This window comes from Trachurus japonicus, chromosome 6, assembly GCF_045865225.1.
Source record: "Trachurus japonicus isolate A0001 chromosome 6, Traja_1.0".
NCBI lineage: Eukaryota > Metazoa > Chordata > Actinopteri > Carangiformes > Carangidae > Trachurus > Trachurus japonicus.
This window is the reverse complement of record NC_140912.1, coordinates 23,461,763-23,483,987: the sequence shown is the minus strand read 5'-3', so window position 1 is coordinate 23,483,987 and position 22,225 is coordinate 23,461,763. Positions and strand designations below refer to the sequence as shown.

The 22,225-nt window shown below is 40.8% G+C and overlaps 1 protein-coding gene across 1 annotated transcript; it reads left to right on the top strand.

The window, feature by feature from the left end:
• The first annotated feature begins 10,330 nt into the window (after positions 1-10,330).
• On the top strand, positions 10,331-20,484 carry pskh1 (protein serine kinase H1). Its single transcript, XM_085779895.1, has 4 exons — positions 10,331-10,726; positions 11,613-12,428; positions 13,373-14,293; positions 18,240-20,484. Exons 2-4 carry the CDS (start codon positions 12,360-12,362, stop codon positions 18,555-18,557), a joined length of 1,308 nt encoding a protein of 435 aa, XP_085636021.1. The 5' UTR covers positions 10,331-10,726; positions 11,613-12,359; the 3' UTR covers positions 18,558-20,484.
• The last annotated feature ends 1,741 nt before the right edge of the window (positions 20,485-22,225 follow it).

Sequence of the window (22,225 nt, the reverse complement as noted above, 5' to 3'; positions counted from 1 at the left end):
ATTCCTCGCATCTTTTACAGTGAAACAGATGACAGATGATGCAAACCTGTTAGCCACAATAAGTGTATAATGTAATAATAATATATTACATCAGTGCTGTGTTTACAACTTGTACTGCTGCCATCAAGAAGAAAAAAACAAACTCCTCAAACTTTAATATTACGATATGACTATAAATAACTATGGATGACTACAAATATGTCATAATTCATCAAGTTCATAATTAATTCATCTGTTTGTAAGAATAGAATAGAAATGAACATCTCAAGAAAAGTGAAAGTAATTACACTAAACATATCACAGGCTTTTCCTTTTTATTTTATTTTACCATGAATATACCAGAAACATCCACCCTGATACAATATCAGTGACAGTAAATTGTACATCTTCTTGTGCCAGTAGTATCCATACCATCCACATAGTTCCCATAAAAAATAAAATAAAAAACAAAAGCAAACAAACACACTGGCAGAGATCGTAGGGATTTTAAATTAACATGCATCAGTCACAAAAACCTGTGTGTGTGTGTGTGTGTGTGTGTGTATTTTCATTTCGACAACTCATTTTCTGATACTGTAGACCCACACACACACACGCAGGCATATACATATTTCATTCTTGCACAAGGTCTAATTCATGTATTTTTCATATCTTTTCAAATACTGGCTGCCTTGATACACATTAAGTTATTCTGTATGAAATATGTACATCTGGACTTGTTATGTTGTGTAAGTGAGCGTGCAGCATGTTTGTGCACCTGATGGCGTTTCCTGTCTATTCACAGACATAAATTAATCAGTGGTGATATGATGCATCATCGACCTGCTGTGTCAATCATTGACAGTGGAGTGTGTTTGACCAAACTGAGCTTGTTTATGCCTCTCTGGGTATTTCTCTGTGACCCAGAGACCTTGGTTTACTTGAAGTGCGCTGTTGTCCTTCATTATTATTACATTTGAGAGTAACATACAATCTGTCATCATGGATCTGTAATGTAATGTTACCCACACAGTTCCTTCTGATGGTGCTCATTGCCTCGAGGTTGTGCAAATTGCACAGAAGATTATTATATTATGATCATTACGCCTGTAATGAACTCATAAGAAGCTTTTAATGTCTAATGACCAGTGCTTAGAAATGAAGGGCAAATGCATTTACTTAAATACAGGACAAGATGTATTGAGCTCTTACGTTAGAGTTCTGCAGATATGACAGGAAGAAACTTTACTGTTCGCCGTTGGGAAATTAGGTGTATTTTTAAAATTAACCTAGATGTTGAAGGAAGTTGAGTACAGGTATGTCGTTGTGTTTTATTCCCTGACATCTGTGACAAATGCTTCACCAGACAATGCCCCTGATTCCTCCTTATTCTGGATATTGCTTTCCACAGAAGATGCCTTTGTGGCCTGCTCGAATCTTCGGCTTCCATGAGGATGTGGACACAAAGCTACACACCCTCTCCTGTTTTCCAGTCGGACCCACACAGTAAACAGTCCTATGAGTAATGTGCCAGGATATTATGGCAAAGTATTAATATAGTGGTGTTTCCCAACCCAATGGTTTATCACGACCTTCTTAATGTGCGCCTGAACAACAATACACTGCATTCACCATTCAGAGACCATGCCTCACATTTGCACTTTTAAAAGCAGAATAATGCCCCTTTGTTTATGTATGGTCGCGTGTTGCTGTCAGAGGCTCCACAGCTCTATCAGCAAAGATTAACTTTGCATCCTCACACAGATATGTTTATTGCCTTGCTGAGCGTGGAAAATCTGGGAATTCGACTGCGGCTGAGCTGCTCCTCTGAGAGACTGTCCACATCAGACAAATCACTCTGTCTTCGTTTGTTAAACCTTAAAACGTAAAGAAGTTGTTAGACGTTTGGGGAAATACGCTTGTTCACTGCCTTGCCAAGTGTTGGATCCAAAGATCGATACCTCTCCATCAAATTTGAAGCTGTTAGCTTCTCTTAGCACAAAGACAGGAAACAGGGCAGCACAGTGGGGCCTTACAAAAAAACACACACACACATCCTGTTTCTTCTGTAGAAAAAAGTCTAAATAAAAAACTTGCTTGGGTGGGCATAACTTTTTTACTTACAATTCTTGAATGTTTCTCCTTAATATGCAAACTGCAACCGCAAATACATTTTGTAAGAAACAGCACTGCATCTGTATTAGATTTTACATAAATGCAATGAGGATATGTTTTCAATTTACATACTGCATTTAGGAAATCATGTTGCCTCTCAACATAATTCACCCAGCGATTATGTATTGCTACAAAACCTCTTCGCTGTTGCAGTTTAGTTGTTCAGGAACATAATTTTTTAGGAGACGGAGTTGTAAGATGTGTTAATATTTAATATGCATGAAATGTTGTGCATCTCAGGCTCTTCCAGGAGGGGACAATCTCCACTGTCACGTCTGCTCAGTGAAACGTCACATGAACCGAGCCACACCACTAAAGCACTTAAACAAACATGTATTCACTAAAACCTTGGTGCGAGTGGCGTGACTGAACTACCTTTTATTGTTGAGCTACGGGGACTTGTATGAACACCGCTTTTCTTTGAATCTGGCTGCATTAAGCATCTCAAACCCACTTGAATCATCTCTGCACAGTCGTCCAACTTCCTCCTTGAGAAACTTCACTCTTTCAGTGTTGATGTTTCTGTATACCAGCCAGCTTCCTGTCTTCTTATTTTATTTTTTACAAAGACAGGTGCATATCTCGAGTTCATCCCTGCATCAATACATCTTACCAGCCCAGTGGATCAACCATCAGATTCAAATATTGCTGTATTGCTTTTCCTTTACATTGTGTTGACTTTGCAATCTCTGGCTAGATCATTGATTGGATATTGAACTTGTTACATGAGCACATCACCTCTCTGTCTGTCATATAAATTTGATCAAACAGGTTTTTATATTAGGTACAATATTAATGTTTTAACCCTTTATAGGCACTAGTTGGGATGATTTATTTGAATCTGGGCTGGAACAGTGTGTTACTGATCAGTTCGTGTGGCCTACGAATGAAGACCCTCTGAACTGTATCACCTCTCCTTCACCGCAGCTAAATCAGACTGTTGAATCTTCATATTTAACTGCATTGAATTGATATTGCGTTTTATTCACACAGGAGCAGGAATTTGGACTAAATTGTCTGCCTGTTCAGTGCCATGCTGGGATCACTTCATATGAAGAGGAGGTATGATGGAGCCACTTAATATCAAGGCAACCTTTGCAAACGGTTTAAAGTGTGCAATTAATGGCTTTGCTGATGGTTGATATATTACTTTATCATCCATTTTAAATCACTTGTACTTTGGCTGTGGAAAATGCTACTTCAGCGTCCTCGCATCTGGAAAAGGACTGCAGAACATCTGGATTAAAACACATTCATTAACAGTTTTGTAATATTCGCAGCTGCAAACATGAGGGATTGTCGCAAGAACCCCATATCAACCATTTCTAATCATTAGTAAATGTAATGATTTGTAAATGATTTATTAGCCATTAATAAAGTCATTTGTGGAACCATACTCTGACTTATTTGTTCCTTAATTGCTGCTTTCACGAGCCTCTGCAAAAATCGTAGTCATCTGGTGCAGATGACGGGTGCTCCCCGAGGACTGGCGTCTCCGTTAACGTGTTGTTCTTCATTTAGCTTCTCGTACAAATTTGGGTCTTTAACAAATTTCAAGAGCCCTTGTTCAGAGCCTGAGATGCATTAAATCCATGCAATGGTGCACTGAACCTCAGTGGAATTTCCCTCCCTCCAAAATCCTAAATTATATCAACAAAGTTACAGCAGAATACAACAACAGGATACTGCTGATACTGTCGTTGTCATCTGTTTCCATTACATTTTCAGACTGAGGGAAAACAAGTCTAAGATAATCCACATTTTGACTTCAAAAGCTGTTCCTCTTTTGACAGCTTTAAGACTATATCTGAGTGTAGTGTAAAAGTAAACTCTGTAAAGACAAAAAAGATTGTTGAAAGTCAGACAGGATTCAACTCAGTGGGTTGTTTCAGTGTTAACAGGATGACAGATGTTGGCTTTCAGTGTCTCATCTACCACCTCATCTGAGAAACAGGAAGAACAGAGAAATATTGATGGTAGAGGGACTGACAGGCCTGACTTTATGGTCATTATTTGGCCAGTGCTTTTGTTGCAGTGTTTCAGGAAGAAAACACAAACTCTCATGGGTTAATAGCCGAGTCAACTATACCATGAGGTTTCAAATGGCTGGGCCAAAGTAATTGTCTTCTTGCAGCGAATCAGATGTTACCTACAGTGGGGTTAATATGAAATGAACAGTTTTCTCTGTAAAGCTGTAGGGGAGTAAAAACATGTAAACGTAGTAGTTCTTCTCTGTGTCTGTGGTTTCTCAGATTTATCTCTGTCTGCCTGTGGATCCCACTGTGCCAGCCTCTCTCCTCTCCTCTGTCTGCGAAGCTGGAAGCTAATGAATTAACACCTACACCCAGACTGCAATGTCTAAGGAGTTCTTAAGTACTCCATCACCACGGTCGTTTCTTATTCACTTCTACAAGAGTGGTTAATCAGGGCTTAAATTTAACTTGAGGAACTTGTATCTTTTACTTAAGGTTATCTAAAACTGTGCTTTCTCCCCTCTTGAAAAGCGTGATGCTCTGCAGTGTTGATGCTGGACAGAATTCGGCCCAAACCTGGTTACATCTGTCACTGTTGCTGTGTCTGTCTGTCACTCTGCTTGCTGGTCTATTTGCCAGTCTGTCATTCAGCCCGTCTCAACTGTCAGTCCGTGACTCCTATCTGTCTGCTGTCTACCGTTCTGTGTTTATTTCCTGTCTTTCTTTCCAGTCTTTCTCTCTGTCATTTCCACTCTTACATGAGGTCAAGTTGCAGTATAGTTGCAGTTTTAGTGTCTTTATATGGGGTGGCAAAGGAAAAGACAGAACAGATAAGTGGTGCTAGAATACAATTGAAAACCCACCATCTAATCTCACTCTGTGATGTGGATGAAATCGCTGATCAGGCCCAGATGATCAGGTCCTCGATCATGAATCAGGAAGGTATGAGGCAAAAATTCAAAGTGAATATTAAAGAGGGTTTATTATTGATCTCTTCCAGGAACTCAGAGTTCCTTCTCCTTTACACCTTTTTTTTCTTTTTACAAGGGGAAACTGAATTGCTCGAGGTGCATGGAAATAATGCATATCATATTTGGCTTTTAAGTTGCTGCAAGGCTCCTCCACTACTACCAGGACCCACTTGGTTCTGGGCAGGGTGTGGTGGTCACTGCAGTACCTGACCTGTTACATTAGGCTATATGTACTGGTTTTTCAACTTATTTATTTTCTATCATCCATCAGTTATCTCCTCATCTGGCAGAAACAGAAGAAAGGCCAGCAGCACTCGTGTCCTTCTCATTGTCCTTTATTACATACTGCGTCGGCGCTTAACATGCACAAACCGGTTTGGACAACGTCTTCCTCAGTGTGCAAAATTCAGCAGGAAGTGATGCATTTAAATACTCACAGGTGTGGTTAATCACTTGATTGATCAGTATTAACATTCGAGACAAATAACAAATTACAGACATTAGAAAAATAGAAATATGTAGAAAAATGTAACAATATATAGAAAAATATAACAAATATTCAACAACCCAGACATCTCAAATATATAGGTAAATCCACAGGTAAATAGACCAATTAAAAAAATGCGGTCAGCCATTACAATAAAAGGAGACAGAGCACAACAGCACAGTGAAAACATAAAGCGCTGGAAAAGCTGTAGCTCCCTCTATATATAACATAATACTCATCCAGTATCAAAATGAACATCCAGTATCAAAATGAAATACCAGACTGAAGCCTTACATCAAGCCACAAAATACAGAATCCAGAATCCAGAATATACTCCATGAGACTCCACACCATGCACATAATAGAAAACGTTACCAACAATATGCACATAATAGAAAACTTTACTGACAATATGCGCACAATAGAAAACTATTAACTATTAAAGTGTCTCGCTACAGAAGACTTTTCATCAGAATTTCTAATACTACTCTTATGTTCTGAAATGCGAGTTCAGAACATAAGAGTAGTAGTATAAGTTTTGGCCGTGCACCTCTTTAGTTTGTTCCTGAGAGTTTTGTTGGAGAGTGCGTGTTTTTCTTTGTTTATCTCCTCATCTGGCGCCAGATGCACCGGCTTCAAATTGAACCTGGTTATAATGTGTGTTAGTGTTTACTGTGTGTGTGTGTTAATAGTGTTTACTAATTAGAGACTTATTGCCTTACTGCACAAAACAACACAAAATTAAGAGTTGTTACTATTTCCACCCAATAATTTAACCAGCTAGTTTGTTACTGTAGCTTGATAACACAATCTTGTTGGTGTTCGGCAAAAAAAATGATAATAACATTGTCCACATCAAGAATTTGATCAATACAAATACAAAGACTTTAAATGACATTGTACAAAACCATTGATATTCTATATTTGTTTTAGCAAATCTTCATGAGCTGTGATGTTAAATTGTCGACGATGCAGCCAACTTAGTGTGAAATGACGAGTGGTGACAACTTGGCGAAGAAGAGTGGTACAAACCCAATAATTTTCTAATCTTTTATTTCATTTCTTCAGATGCACATAGACCTCTAACTCTCTCTTGTCTCCTTCAGCCCTACTCAGCCTGTTGGCCTCTCTCTCTCTCTCTCTCTCTGTCTATGTGCTGCTGCATTTTTTTGACAACAACTGCAACAAAGAAGAAGAAGAAGAAGAAAAACTGCTTGGGCACTTTCAGCTGTGGGCACCTTCAACTTGAATTTTAAGGACACCTGGGACCTTGGATGTGTTACACGGGGAAATATTTCCCTGGTGATTCTGAGGAACTTCAAAAACAACTGCAGTAAAAAAAGAAAAAAAAAAAGAAAAAGAAAGAGTCACAGCAGGAGACGTAACTTACGGGCCATTATCTGGACTATAAAAGTTAGTACCACAGCTGTTTCTGACATGCACAGTTCAGCTGGGAAACCAAATGAAAAATCCCAGTCTCTGTGACACCTGCCATGTAGATGCAGCACCTTCTGACATAAATACAGAGATAAAAATCACTGTAACACTCATATAATATTCTCCTGGAAACTAAATAGCTTGCCCGAGGATGTCAATAATGTCCTTGCAATGGGTGTGTTGTATATTGTGATATTTTTATCTCCTGCGGTGTCAGTATAATACTCATACAATATTCCTTCGGGGGAGTTATGTGCATGCGGTAATCAATAGTGAGTTTACTATGACCTGATTGTACCGACGGCATGCAGCAGTGGTCCCTCTCTGTCTTGTTCTCTTTTTACGCCCGACTCTCTGGGGGGAGTCCCCCTGCTAATGTGAGAAGGTGGAGGGGTCGGGGTGGGGGGTTGGGGGGGGTGAGGAAACAGAAATAGCAGCATCCTCCAACGAGGACCCTATCTGACACAGGACGTCATTTTTCTAGAGTTTCTCCTCTTTCCCCCACTGCACCGAAACGCTTGTAAACAGGCACGCATAAAGTTGTCCACTCACTCTAATCTCACCAGCTGATTCATCCTCTGCAGCCTATACACAAATACACTGAAACACACTGCGCCCGCTGCCAAAACTCTTCCCTCTCACACACTCACAAATGAAGGAGAAGCATCATGGGGATATTAATGGAGCCAGAGACACAGACAGAGTCAATTGAGCTTTTAATAGAGCATCTCCTCTTCCTCTCTATGGATAAATAATACAGCAGTCAGCAAATCTAGATCTAATAGATGATATTGACCTTTGGGGGAGGGAAAAAAGGGGAGGGAGGGAGGGAGGGAGGAGTGAGTGAGTGCTGGGACAGCACAGGCAGGGGATGGAGAGAGAGAGAGTGAGACAAAGAGGAAAAAACAAGAGCTGAGAGCGCAGTGATGCAGAGGGGGCGCACACAAGTGTCAATAGAAGCGAAGCGCTCAGACAAAGCATCTTAATCAGAATGCGACGAAGCGGTGATCAATCACGAGGATGACGATGTAGCAGTCAGTATAGCGAGAGCCGGAGAGGCCCTGACCTCAGCTGCACTGCAGATAGAGCACCGAGGCAGCACCGGACCTGAGAGACTCCCCCCTTCTTTGCTTTCATCCTGTGTCCCTCCTTCCCCGCTGCATTGTGTCTTCCTCACCTCTTCTATCTTTTCATTGTATCCCCCTCTTTCCATTTTGATTACTCTCTGTTGTTTCATCTCTCTGCTCCCCCCCCTCCTCTCCCTCTCTTCCTTTCTCCCTATATTTCTGTCTGGTACCCACCATCTGTCATCCGTTGTCTTCCTCTGTCACCTCAGCTCCCCCTCTCCCGCTCATTTTCACTCCCTCAATCCAATTCAAGGAGCTTTATTGGCATCATAAGATGAATTTTACTGTCTCTCTGCCTCTCTATCTGGTAAATTTGTCTTCCTCTCTCTAATTCACCACTTTTGATGCTACTCCACAAAACTCAGCTGCACAGGTGCTGTACAAGTCATGGCCACTCAACAGTGTGAGTCCAATACTACACTCCTCCATCACATCAGCACACTGAAGTCAAGGCAATGTGTTCTTTATTACCTTGCTCATGAACAAGTAGGATGAAACTAAATGCTTCAGGCTGTTTTACAAGTACCCTGGATATGGGTGTTGGGTATTAAGAAACAGCCTGCTTACAATTAAATGTGTAAAAAGTCACCTTACATTCTGATGTGGCCTTGACAGTGACTTTTATGTGTATAGTGACACCATGTGGAAATGTCCTGTAACAGATTTAAACATCAGTGTGCTGCTCATGCTGCAGGAACATCTGACATGCATTTTTTTTTTTTGCTGTATCTTCCTCTATGAAACCATTCCATTAAATAATACATATTTTGACCACTTGAAATAGTTGCAAAAATAAAAAACACATGTGCCCAAACATAGGGATTTTGATACATTGTGAAACACGTGTCTAAACAAATGGTTGAGTTCAATGTAAGTTTTTTACTCCAGAGGCATAGTGAAGTGGCTTGGTGGTTAGTTTTCATTGGTTTTTACCATCTCAGGAATTACAGAAGTGATCCAGCACAGAGCATGCCTGCACTGAATTAAGGGGCTTGTTTATTCCCAAATGCCCCAGAGTCCCGGAGAGAGTCCCAGCGAGACCCCACCACATAAAGGAATAACAAAGAAGTAAAAATATCAACTACACTCTATAATTTTTATGTTATTTGAAATCATCATTCCTGTTTTTCTCATATGTCTGTAGCTAGTTGTGCTGTAACATTATACATTCCCTCAGATGTTGTAACTTCAGGCATGATCATATCAAATAGGGGTCAGAGAAGAGTCATCCTATGTGTAACCTAGACTTGTGAGGGAACTGGAAACGTGCCTCCCAGACTTTCTAGTACTTTTCCAAGAGAGAAGTCAGCATTTTGTCAGAGAGACTTCTCACTGTATCCAGGAAGTGACGGCGAGGACTTAATGGGGTCGAAACAAGCCGAGGGAGGTCGTCCAGTCCCTACAAAAGAAGTTGGGTGGAAGAGGAGCTCCGTCAGGCTACCACAGCCACAGAGGCGTGTACAGGAAATTGAAATGTTGGACCTTCAAAGTAAGAGTGCAAAACATGAATGGTGGCAAAATAAACCTATACATTATAATATGTGCCCAACTGCCCAACAACAGCCTGTGGCTTGCAGCATTTTGAAAATGGATAAATATCATTTCCTGTGGATAGCTAAAGTTAAGACCCATGAAGAAAAAACACGAAACATGAGATGAACAACTCTGTCCTCCCACTCTCTGTGAAATGTCCCGCAAGACAGTGATGCCCTTTCAAAAAGGTCCCATTGCCATTTATCATGTCATTTACTGTGCTTATAAGCATTTCCTTGTGATTGAGTATTCCTTGTGATAAATAAACATACCATAGGCTAACTTCTATTGGTTTTAAGAAGACTATCCCTTTTTCTCAAAGAAATGAGAGACTAATCCAGGTGAGAAGTGCTAACAGTGCTAACAACTACCAACCAACACTAACCATTAACCACTGCCCAGTGCCACCCTACACTTATTATGACACTTATGTCAAACATGGATAAAATGACAAAAATAATGCCACTTATCTCCAAATGGTTTACAAAAGTATGTTATTAATTTCTGTAATTTAGTAAGGGGGACTGTGAGAGATTTTATTTCTAGCTTAAGTTTTATTTGCAGTTTTTGTTCTTGGTTGTTTGCACTACAAAAAAATAAAAATAAAAATAAATCCTCAACGCGCGTTTTATTTTGAAACTGTAAACCGGAAGTCCCGCGTCTCCCCATGTCTCTTCACTGCTCTGGCTGTGGGAAGGTGGTCCTGGTCCTGGTCCTGATCGAAAAACACTGTTCAGAAAACCAAGCGACGGGTCTACTCCACTCTTTAAACATCTCCCCAAAACAAACCGATAAACTCCGGTAAATGTGACACGAAATGATGCCAAAAACGGAAACGGAAGCGGTGGATTTGTCTCGTTTGTCCTCGGGAATAAAGTTTGGAAACTACGAGGTGAAAATGGAGAGCTCAGCTGAGTGAGAGTGGGGTGAGGAGGCTGGATTTGGCAAAAGTTGGGAGTCCTGCCCTGCTGCTGCTGCTGCTGCTGCTGCTAGCAGGCTAGTTAGCATGCTCAGGGAACTTCGCTAATTCGGTTAAGTTATGAGGTGAGAGTAAAAAGTTACTTTTTTTTTTTAATTTTTTTTAACATTTTTAACGTCGGGGTTAGTTGTGACCGTTTGTTACACACTGAACTGGTGTGTCAATGTGTTCTAGAATGTAACGGTCACATAACGGTTTTTTAAACCAAAGAAAAAACATTGACATGAGATACAGGGCCTGGTCACTTCTTTTTTTAAAAAACTTCTAACGTCTGGGTTCGTTGTGACAGTTTATCATACAATAAACTGGTGTGACGTTCTGTTCTAGAATGTAACAGACAAATAACGGATTTTTGAAAACCTTAAAAAAACATTGACATGAGTAGGGCCTGGTCAATTTTTAAACTTTACTTAACCTCAAATGCATCATGTTTTTTTTAAATATATAATTTGTCATGATTTCCTCATCATTTATGATACTTGTTTTTAGTTTTTACTTCTTTTTTTTTTAAATTATTTTTTATTAATTGATTTGCTACTTATTTCCCACAATGTAAAGTTAGTTGATAAATATTCATCAGTAATGAATTCTTCTAAAAATATAAACTAAGCAGACTTACAAACTTGGATAACTCCAAGCCATCTGTGACAGTACAGTCATTTCTTGAGATGCCAAAGCTTTCCCTTGTTTTCTTGGCCATTTGAAAACATGTCTGGTTTGCCTGTGATCATATTTAAACTGGAGGTTTCACACAGTATGGCCTCATCACAGTACTTTAATGAAAGGAATGGTGTGCTGAGAAATGATAAATAACTTTAGGACATTTCTTTTTCTAATGTAGATTTGTGTCGATTTCCTGTCATGTCAGGACTCAGACATAGAGCCCATGTATTTGTTGAGCCCTAACTGTGAACAGTGAAGTTTCATATTTCATTGTGTTCTGCATTTCAGCCTTCCCTCTGCTGTTATCCAGCCTGTGATTCTCCTGGGGAGCTGCTTTATCTGTGGCAAGACCGCTGCTGACACCACAGCTCCTGCCAATGGATTCAAGCGAAGTCAATTATCTTATTTTCTGAGGAAATCTCTGCATGAATCCTGAAAGATGAAGTTGTGTTTGTCCTAAACACATCCCCACTTAAACCTAGGTTTAAAGAGCCCAGGTGCAGCAGTCCCTGTTCTCTCCTGATCAATCACTTTTTGAGCGTTCATTCTGACTCTGCGCGTGCAATTTTCTCCACAACATTCAACATTATACAGCGTCTGAGATGGGGCCCTAGTAGCTTCTCCAAGGGGCTTGAGGCACCCCCCTGGCTGCTGACAGTGCAGCCTGCTTGGCTGTGTGTGAACAAGAGCCGTCAGCACAGGTTTATAAAAGAATACTGTTATAAAAATACGGCCAATGATAAAGTGCTTGGAGTCAAAACATACAGCGTGCTTGCCCAAATGTATTCATGAACTCTGTGACTTTTAAACTGGACTTAAGTGGATGTATTGGTTGTATTCATGAACCGTGACTGCTGATGCCAGCTCAGTGGGACTTGAGTGGATGTAATCGGCTTTATTCATGAACCCTCTCTCTTCGTCTGGGTAGAGCCTGGATGTTGGATGCCCTGAGTGTGTTGAATCAGCTGTTGCTGTGATGAGGCAGGGCTCCTGGTGGCCTGCAAGGCTGGCTGGGCAGTGGCCCAAGGTGATGTGATGGGGTGCAGGAACAGTAAGGTCCTCCCTGAGCCTCCAGGGGATGTTCAGTTGGACCTGGTCAAAAAGGTCAGTACAAGGACAATATTGTATCTACTAGTCATTGTATTAGTGAAGTGTCTGACTTGTTGACCAACAGTATTGAACAGTGAATCAAGAAAAGTAGCAAAGCTGGAGCCAGAACGTGTTTGGTGATTTTGCTTAAAATTAAGAATTAATCAATTTTCCAAAAGATTTACTCTATGATTTCATCTATTTGTCCCAATCAAACTTCAGTTATAATTTTCATTTAGTTAAGTTTTATTTGCATTGTAAAACTGGTGCAGTCTGTGTTTTGAAAGTGGAGCTCAGGCAAAGAAAATTCAGGTAGCAAAAGATTTGATTTTTGTCATGCTTTTCACTAAAAGCATGACAAAAATTTCTGCTTCCATCGTTTAAACGCAGATGTTTGCTGGTTTTCAAAGTCCTCAAAGATATTGATAGGCCCTGAGATAGTACGTTTAAATTTAACTGGACACACAATAGACATGTAGTAGCAAAAAGATGCCACTTGCACCCTTCCAATCATGTGCCTTGAAACGGATTGTGACAATATCTAAACAGGTACTTTTCTCTAGGTCATTTTTTTTAAAAAAGATAATCAACAAGTATCAACCAATATGTTTAAGTTTTATTATGATGTATTGCTCAGCTGAATGTAAAGCTGAACATTTCTTTAGTCCCTGTACTGTTGGTCAGACAAAACGAGATAGTTCAAGATGTCTTTCTTACTAAATGAAGCCAGAAAATACACAGAAATAAGTTGATAATAAATATATTTTCTGTATTTTCAGTCCTAAAAACAGGCACTGGAGTGAGGCTTCAAACATCCAGTATTGACTGAGCTGTAGTAACGATAGACTAATGTGTGTTAGTCTATATTACTACGTACGTCAGTCTTGCATGTGTCTGACAGAGCTGCTGTTTTAGTTCAACTTTCTTTTGGTGTTTAACCGTGTTCCTGTGCCTTTCAGGTTGATCCCCTCCAACCCCCTCAGACAGATATCTTTAAGCACTTCATACGAGGGGATGGCACTGCAAGCAAAATGGGCGGGGCTGGCGGAGGGGGCGTGGACAAGGCTGACTCCACCTCCCCATATCAGCCCCAGGCCCAAGCCGCCACTCCCACCGCTTCCGCCCAGCCGCCCAATCCCTCCGAACTGTCGGACCCTCAGCGGAAAAAGGTGGCAAAGTATCGAGCCAAGTTTGATCCCAGGGTCACGGCGAAATACGACATCAAGGCTCTGATAGGACGAGGGAGTTTCAGCCGCGTCGTCCGCGTGGAACACAAGAGCACGCGGCAGCCGTACGCCATCAAGATGATCGAGACCCGTTACCGGGAGGGGAGGGAGGTGTGCGAGTCGGAGCTGTGCGTTCTCCGCCGCGTCCGCCACACCAACATCATCCAGCTGATGGAGGTCTTCGAGACGGCAGAACGCGTCTACATGGTGATGGAGCTCGCCACCGGAGGAGAGCTCTTTGACCGCATCATCGCTCGCGGCTCCTTCACGGAGCGGGACGCCACCCGGGTGCTGCAGATGGTGCTGGACGGCGTCAAGTATCTCCACACGTTGGGGATCACTCACCGAGATCTGAAGCCGGAGAACCTGCTCTACTACCACCCCGGGGCCGACTCCAAGATCATCATCACCGACTTCGGCCTGGCCAGCAGCAGGAAGAAGGGGGACGAGTGTCTGATGAAGACCACCTGCGGCACGCCGGAGTACATCGCGCCTGAGATCCTGGTGAGGAAGCCGTACACGAACGCAGTGGACATGTGGGCGCTGGGGGTGATATCGTATATCCTGCTGAGCGGAACCATGCCCTTCGAGGACGACAACCGCATGAGGCTCTACCGACAGATCCTCAAGGGGAAGTACAGCTTCTCTGGAGAGGTGAGGTGTTAGATCTGTGTCACACTTTACTCTCTCTCTCTCTCTGTCTTTCACACACACATGCATGCACGTACCCAATCCAGCAGACTTCACCCATATTTGGATTACATTCCTCACACCACATGAGGCTTTGTCAACAGATTTCCAAGAAGTTCTGCTTTTCTTGTGCGGTGGTGACATGGTTTTTTAACGCAGACGCTCCACTTTTTCCTCATCCCCTCACTTCATGTCCACGTCTATCTCCTGCACCGTCTCCACCTCACCATCCTCACTTTCATTTATTTGTTCGCTCTAAGTCAACATGCCCTCCTTCCGTGCGCGCGCAATAATTTATGCTCTATCTGTGTATGTAGTTGGAAGAATGCTGAGTTGTCCGTTTCTTTGTTTCATAGCGTGGGATGTTTATGTTGCCAGTGAGCCTTACAAAAGAGGCCCTCGGTTAATGTTTGCCCCACATACGGCTACTCCAGCACAAATAATAGCTGAGTGGTTTTGTACTAAGGAGCAGTTGAATCATCTCAGTTTTTATACCTCCAAGCCAGCGACAGCCGGAGGCATTATTATTTCAGACAGAGTGTCCTGTCCTGTCTGTTTTTTTTCTGATATCTGGGAAACACTCGGATTAAAATTTGTCATATTTGGCCGAAACATTCATTCAGACTCAGTGATGAACTAATTCGATTTTGGTGGTCAAAAGTCAAGGTACAGCAAAATACATTTTATATTGTATTTAAAGGTACAGTGTGTAACTTATTTGGCTTTTTATTAGCAAAAATCAAATATTGCTTTCATAAATACGTATTTACCGAAGTCTAATCACAATCGTATACAAATGAAAGCTTTCTCGTAGGATAGAATGAGTTGTTTACAAATACACAGGTGGCGGTGCACCCAACTGAAGCTGCCATGGTGCATCGCCATCTTTGAATGCGGTAGCCGAAAGGGGACAAACTTGGTTCGCCGTTCGTTTTACCTTTAAATCCCAGTGTGTTGTTGGGGGCGAGAAGGGGGGCACAACTGAAAAATAACATACACATCTAGAAATAAATAACTGATTTTAAAAAAGCCTAAGTGCAGCCACAGTGTGTGTTTTCGCACATACAGTTACCGCGCACTGCTGCTGTGAATGCCAACAAACAGCGCTATGCGGAGATGAATGAATGGAACGATATTGCGTTAACGAAAAAGAAAATAGCCGAAAAATCTATTCGTGGCGGACGTAATTTATTTGTGGCAGGCCACCACGAATAAATGAATGTGTGGGAAACACTGATTATGTCTATGCTCACCGATACCGCCATTTCCGCAGAAGTGTTTTTGGTCCTTGGAGGCCATCTTTCGGCCACTTTGCCGACGGGTATTTATTACGGTATTTAGAAATCGCTTCCATGGGACCTGTGTTTTAGCTGAGGTCTGCATAAGGTTCAACAGAGCTGCTGGATAAAGACAAGGTATGTCCAAGGAGTTGTCTTTGAGATCGGCAAAGAGGAATAGAGCTTATTATTATTATGCATTTTTAGCATAATTCTGTAGGTATTGACTAGACTGAGAGTACAGATGTCTGTCACAAAAGTTTCTCACACCATAGCAAAAATGGAAAAGTATTTATCCTGGGTCAGTACAGGTTCAGATTATTTCTGTAAATATTATCTATTATGCTCTGTTGTGAAAAGCCAGGGAGAGTAGGCAAAAAGATGGCTTTACTTAACAAAGTTGTCAGCTGGCATTGTAGCTCACAAGGACGCTTAAAATCCAAGTTCAAGCAACAGGTCAAACCACTGCAGTGGAGCTGAGAGGATCTGAAGTGTCGGGTGATAATGTTCTATGGCTTCGCCCATTTATTCTTCAAAAGAAGTTATTATTTACAGAAGATTTTGCAGCAGCAACTCTTCAAGGTTTGGTGCTGTCCAGTTTCTGGGGGTTGGTTTGCAATCATTCAAAACTGGTTTTACCACCTGCCAAATCCAACATTAACCCATGTTTTTTTTTCTTTTCTTTTTCTGCTATTGCTTCTGTTAAGTTTGACAAGAATTGGCCCCTTAGTAAAAACATTTATGCCTTTTTTTTAATTGTTTTAAAACCCCGCCCTGTGCAGTTTCTTAAAGAAAAAATACCTTGTTTGCCCTCAGTGTTTCTCACCATGTATTCTGTGTATACATCAAATTCAGTTTTTAAGAAATGGTTTTAATCCTCCGTTGTTTACATGCATGGTTGGGTGCCTTTGACAACTTAAAATAAATGTTTACCAATTTCAACCTAAAAACCCTGTAAAAAAATATGTATAGTGCTAAAACAAGTAGTTGATTAATTGATTGGTCCATCAAAATAAGAACGAATGACAAACTGCCAGCACCAGCTTCTTAATTTTGAGCATTTGCTGCTCTGCACTGTTTTACATGATCATACATTGATTTTCTCTCCCTTTGGACTGTGGAGTGGTCAAAACAATCAATTTCATGTTATCATTTATAGCTCTGACAAAATGTGATGAGTGTTATTCAGGATATTTTACAAGCTAAATTATTGTCTGAATATTGATTAATTGTGGGGTAACAATTAGTTTTCCTTCCGTCACCAAGCAGTAAAGTGCTTTTTGTGGTGCTGGTCTGATTCCAGCAGGGGACCTTTGTTGCATGTCACGCCCTTCTCTCGCATCCCTGTGTTTCCTGCCTTAAGTTGCAAATAACACCATAAACACAACATTTAAAAATGTAATGGGTGTGCAGACACAGCAGGGGACTAGAAGTATTCACTTCATAAAGTGGTAATTTTATCTCCGTGGGTCAGATGCAACACAAGAACACTCATTATGTCACAATGGATGGCAATGAGTCGGCCGATGTTTTAGTTTAAGAAACTGTGTCCTGAGGGTGAGAGCTGGAGCTGAAGTGGAGCAGACTCGACTGCATTTCCCATGGGGTTGTGTCTTATAACATTTACATTTACAGCTGCAGTCCAAGAGTGAATCACAGCCTGGACATTGTTGTAGGTGGGGGAGCAATGTATGTCTGAGGGTCATATATGTGTCATGTATCTTTAGCCAACACTGATGATTTACCTGCTGTGTGAGGGAGGAGGGGGGAAGAGGGTTAGTCGTCTACTGGGAGACTGAGAAAACAGCTGGTTGCCACATCAGATTCACGACTCCACACCCATTACTGAGCTGGACAATATTAAACGATCAGGAAGACACTGTGTGTAGAATAAAACAGCGCAGCTCGGCTCATTCTCGGCTTTATACTGGTCTGCTGCCCTCTTGTGTCTAGTTCACAAAAGATTTCTCACCTTACTTTAACACGTGTACATATGGAATAACTCTGTCATCGTCGCTGCAAGCCGATCATGGACCAATATGTAACTCACTTACTTAACTTGATGTAAAAATCTGAAACCTCCAGGTCAGAGACATTGAAAATGGACTTTAAAAGTCAAGAGGGAGACGGACAGATACTCAGCAGTGTAACTTCTGAAATGAACAATATTTGCATATTCATGGGTTTCCTTTCCGAGAGGGAGAAAGGAGTAGATGTGTAGAATTTTTTCATCTCATTTTCTGTGCAAAAAAACCCCAAAACACATCAGACACAAATTATTATTCAAGGCAGAATAAATCTTTCTGTCTCAATGTACAGTATTGTTTAAATGCATCCTCAGAAAATATTCAGGAGATGTCCTATACTATAAAAAGTGTTCTCATATTTGCTGAGTTTTGTTCTACAGTAGTTTCTTATCTCTATCAATCACAGAAGGTTTTTCTAATTTCCCTGTAATTACCTGTTCATTTCCATGGCCTTTTCTGACCTTAATGCAGTTTCAGAGCAGCTGAAGCTGAAATATTAATGATGTCTATTATCCACAGATTTAGTCTATGTCGAGCACAGACACTGAAATCTCATTGTTACACATTGTACTACAGTCCTGTCTCACATCTGTCTCTTGTCTCCAGCCGTGGCCCAGTGTGTCCAACTTGGCCAAAGACTTTGTGGAACGAATCCTGACCGTGGACCCCAGTGAGCGGCTCACAGCTGGCCAGGCCCTCAAGCACCCCTGGATCGTCAGCATGGCCGCATCTTCCTCCATGAAGAACCTCCAGCGCTGTATATCTCAGAACCTCCTGAAGCGGGCGTCTTCGCGCTGCCACAGCACCAAGTCGGCCCAGTCCACTCGCTCCAGCCGGTCCACCAAATCCAACAAAGCTCGGCGCGTGCGGGAGAAAGAGCTGCGCGAGTTGAACCGACGCTATCAGCAGCAGTATAACGGCTGACACGGGGGGGGGGTCGGGGGGGGGGGAGCGTGACGACGGCCCAGGACTGATGCGGGACCTCGTGCTTTAAGGGGAAAACAGCACTACATTGACTGAACTCCTATAATGACTATCACCATTCAAAGTTGCTGCCAGTGTTAAAGGCCAAAAAGGCTGAAAGGCCCAAATCACTGCCTTAAAAAAAAAAAGAAAGAAGGAAACAACTTCACTAGATGACGGCTACAGGCAAAATTAAGGATGAAAAGTAACTGCTGCCAGTCAAGACTATGGGGCAAGTTAAAAATATATTATTGATCATAAAAAGACAGTGAAATCAATCATCATTCCTATGGCATTGTGTCTCCGGATGAGGACACAGAAGGAAACACCGGTTAAGTGTTGTACTGCAACGGTTTCATCATCTCTCCATCCATTCCTTCACCTTTCCTTTGGCAGGATGGTTGCCTTCCACTACTTTTCATTTTGTCTTTCAATTCCTGTGTCTCTACATATTTATTTATTATTGTTGACATGATTTTTAGTCTCCATTCAGATGGGTCACTGGATAATGACCTTCCACGAGGATCTGTTGAACAGAGTTCTGGGTACTGAAGTTTCTAAGAAGAATGGGATACTTTTAGAAGTGGGGAAACCAGATTCCCCTCACTCATTCCTGATTGAAAATTGCTGTGAATTTATTATTGTACTAATTGTACAGACCTTTTCTAAAGATGTGGGCGATGGAAGCACACTGCAACACAACCACACCCTTAATGGCCAGATGAAGGCGTGTTTTTTTTTGGTTTTTATTAGTCATCTGTAATAAGCATATCTAACCTTGCCATTATTTGCTCTGGTAATATCATTGTCCTAAAGCTGTCAAAAGATTGTGAAGCTGTTTTCTGTCCGTGTTAAATGTATTGCCTTAGATAACAGACCACACAGCCCCCATGTTGAACTTATTTTACTTCACTTATTCGCCATGAGCCTGTCCTCTTGTTGTGTAACAGTATTCAAAGGATTCATGGTCTTACAATTCGTTAAAATGAGAGTGATGCATCTTCTTAGAGAAACAATGAAGGTGAACGTTACAGAGAGCTCCTCTTGTTGGTTCTAAGTTCAAACGTAGCCTAGTTAGCAAATGCTCAGAGAAGATTTCTGCATTACTAAACTCAAATGGGTTGTGCCACATAAACGTATTCTTACATAGGAATTTGTTGTTAGTAAATATTTACACATTTAAACTGTCAGGTGTTGCATGGTTGGCCAACTGGACTAGCGAATCGACAGAGCTGATGCTAACTTGCTAACATATTGGGCTGAACCCTTTATTATCATGCTGTTGTCTGTGTTTACTTGAAACTACAAAACAGCAGAATCGATCTTTAAACCCGTCAACTTCAAAGTGGAACTGTTGTGTAGCCAGCTGTGATCGACCAATCTGACTTGACACTTTGACAACGATGCTAACTGAAGAGACTGTCAATAACATTAACGGATTAAGATATAATAACAAAATGTGACAACAAAAAATGCCTGCTAGGTTACGCAGCCTCTTCAGCATAATTGGATCGAAGACTGAACCTGAAACAAATCTCTTACATCTAAATTTACAGGGTTTTGGCTGCTAAGTTTATGGTACTGTTTGTGCCCAAAATCTGTTCATTTTTTTGTAATTACATCAACAACTATGATGCTGATAACTTTCAATGCAATGCTAATGTCTTAGTTTAAATGGTACAACCGAATTTAACACTCAAGAAGGACTTTGCTTAAAAATGAATCTATTGTATTAATGGATTTATGAATATCGGGTGTAACCCAATCCTGAGTACACTTTTTTTTCTTTCTTTTTTTTCCTGCAAGTCTCTGTTCCCACCTGTCTCAGCCACTGGTCTGCTGTTTAAGTAATAGTTTTTTCTTTTCTTTGTTAAAGTGATAAAATGTTTTTTTTTTAAAAAAGAGAAAACCTTTGAAGAGAAAGATAAATACATTTAGCCATAAAAGTCTGCCACCACGGAGCAGGGACTTCAGCTTTCTGTAGTTTGACAGAGCCCACAGCTCATCTTCTCCAGCTCTCAGTGATTTTTATTTTTTATTTTTTTTTTACATAAGGCCAGGCAGGTTGTGTCTCTGTATCCTAAATTTCTATTCTACCCTTTGGACCAAAAATGAAGGAAACCATAGTGGACATGGTTGCAATTACACAGTCTAATGCATAAATGTTTTCTTTTTTGATGTTGTTTGAAAAAAAAAAGTGCACTTAATTCAGAGTCAATTCCAATCAGTTCTGCCTTTTTGAGTCTGAATCATAAGCAGTATAAAACCTATCGTGTGGGCAGTCGGCATCCTCCACATGATTAGGTAATGTGACCAACACACTACTCGGAGCTATATTTCTGTTAGGAATCTTAGTTTAAGCAGGATTGTGTGTTTTTGTTTTATTTTTTTGTGGTAAAAGGCTGCCTCACATTAAAATGAATTTATTAAACAGCTGAAACAGAGTGAGGTGAACAAGAGGATGTGACATTCCTTGCCTCTAATGATCTACATTCCCAAATTCGCCAGAAAATGTGATATTAGATTTTATTTTTCCCAGAAATAACAACATAACTCAAGTGATTCTCGTAGGTCTCATTTTCCTTTTTCTTTCTTTCTGTTTTTTCCTCTTTTTTTTTTATCTGGCAAAGCACTTCGTGTACAAAGTTTAATTGAGTTTTGTTTGTTGGACCTGTTCACTGTGTTTTTATGTGTTAGTCCCTTCAGAAGACTCCTAGAGTAAATCAGATGGCACAGTGTGGTCTTTTCTTCTTTATAAGAGTAATTTTGCTGTGGTCTGCCCCAGAATCATAAAGTGTGCTGTTGTTGTGAACTTTTTAACACATACTGGAAACCTAACCGAGCCATGTCAGCTGACCTCAGATTTTCCTTTTCTTTTTGTCCTTTGGACGTCGCTTGTTCCAGGATGCTCTGTCCTCTCTCTGATGCTGTTCTTTCTTTTTTCCTTGATGTAAGTGTACCTTTTGAACCTTTATTTTCTTTGTCCCACTGCTGTTATCTGATCTGATATCTCACCTTTTGGGTGATAGTAAATTTTCTATATTTTAAAGACTGTAAGTGAGGCTTAAATTATACCTGGTGTCCGTACACTCGTATCTTGACCCAAAATGTGTCTTTTTAATGTCAAATGGAAAAGTAGCATTTAAAATCTCTGTTGTTTCCTGCTACCTGTGGTAGTCACATTTAAAGACAGATTTTGGGTGAAGTATCACATGAAAGTGTCATATTTCCTGCAACATAGAGTATTATGAGGTAGCCTTAATTCTGGTAGTTAGTTCTTTTAGAGCATAGCATCTTTGTGAAATAAACATTTTTAACCTGTTTTCAATTGTCGGATATAAGAATCGCAGTCACAAAGTAATCATTTGGACTCAAAGGAAATGCAGTGGTTGAATTAGTCTGCAGAAATGTTGAGTACCTGTTGTGTACAATATTCAATGAATAACCAAATCAGTTCATCAGCAGGTTTGCAGAATGTCAGCACATTTTCATTTTGTGTGTTTGTTTTTTAAATATATACATGTGTGATTTTATATAAATGCTGTCCTAAATGAAGTAGCCAACTCAACACTGTTACCTGAAAACAGTTGTTCATGTTTTGTTACTGTGTCAGAATGAATAACACGTTG

Excerpts from the sequence above, each read along its gene's own strand:
- pskh1 (XM_085779895.1), top strand. The coding sequence starts at position 12,360 with ATGGGGTGCAGGAACAGTAAGGTCCTCCCTGAGCCTCCAGGGGATGTT. Across the intron at positions 12,429-13,372 it reads AGTTGGACCTGGTCAAAAAG|GTTGATCCCCTCCAACCCCC; the intron begins GTCAGTACAAGG and ends TGTGCCTTTCAG. Across the intron at positions 14,294-18,239 it reads AGTACAGCTTCTCTGGAGAG|CCGTGGCCCAGTGTGTCCAA; the intron begins GTGAGGTGTTAG and ends TCTTGTCTCCAG.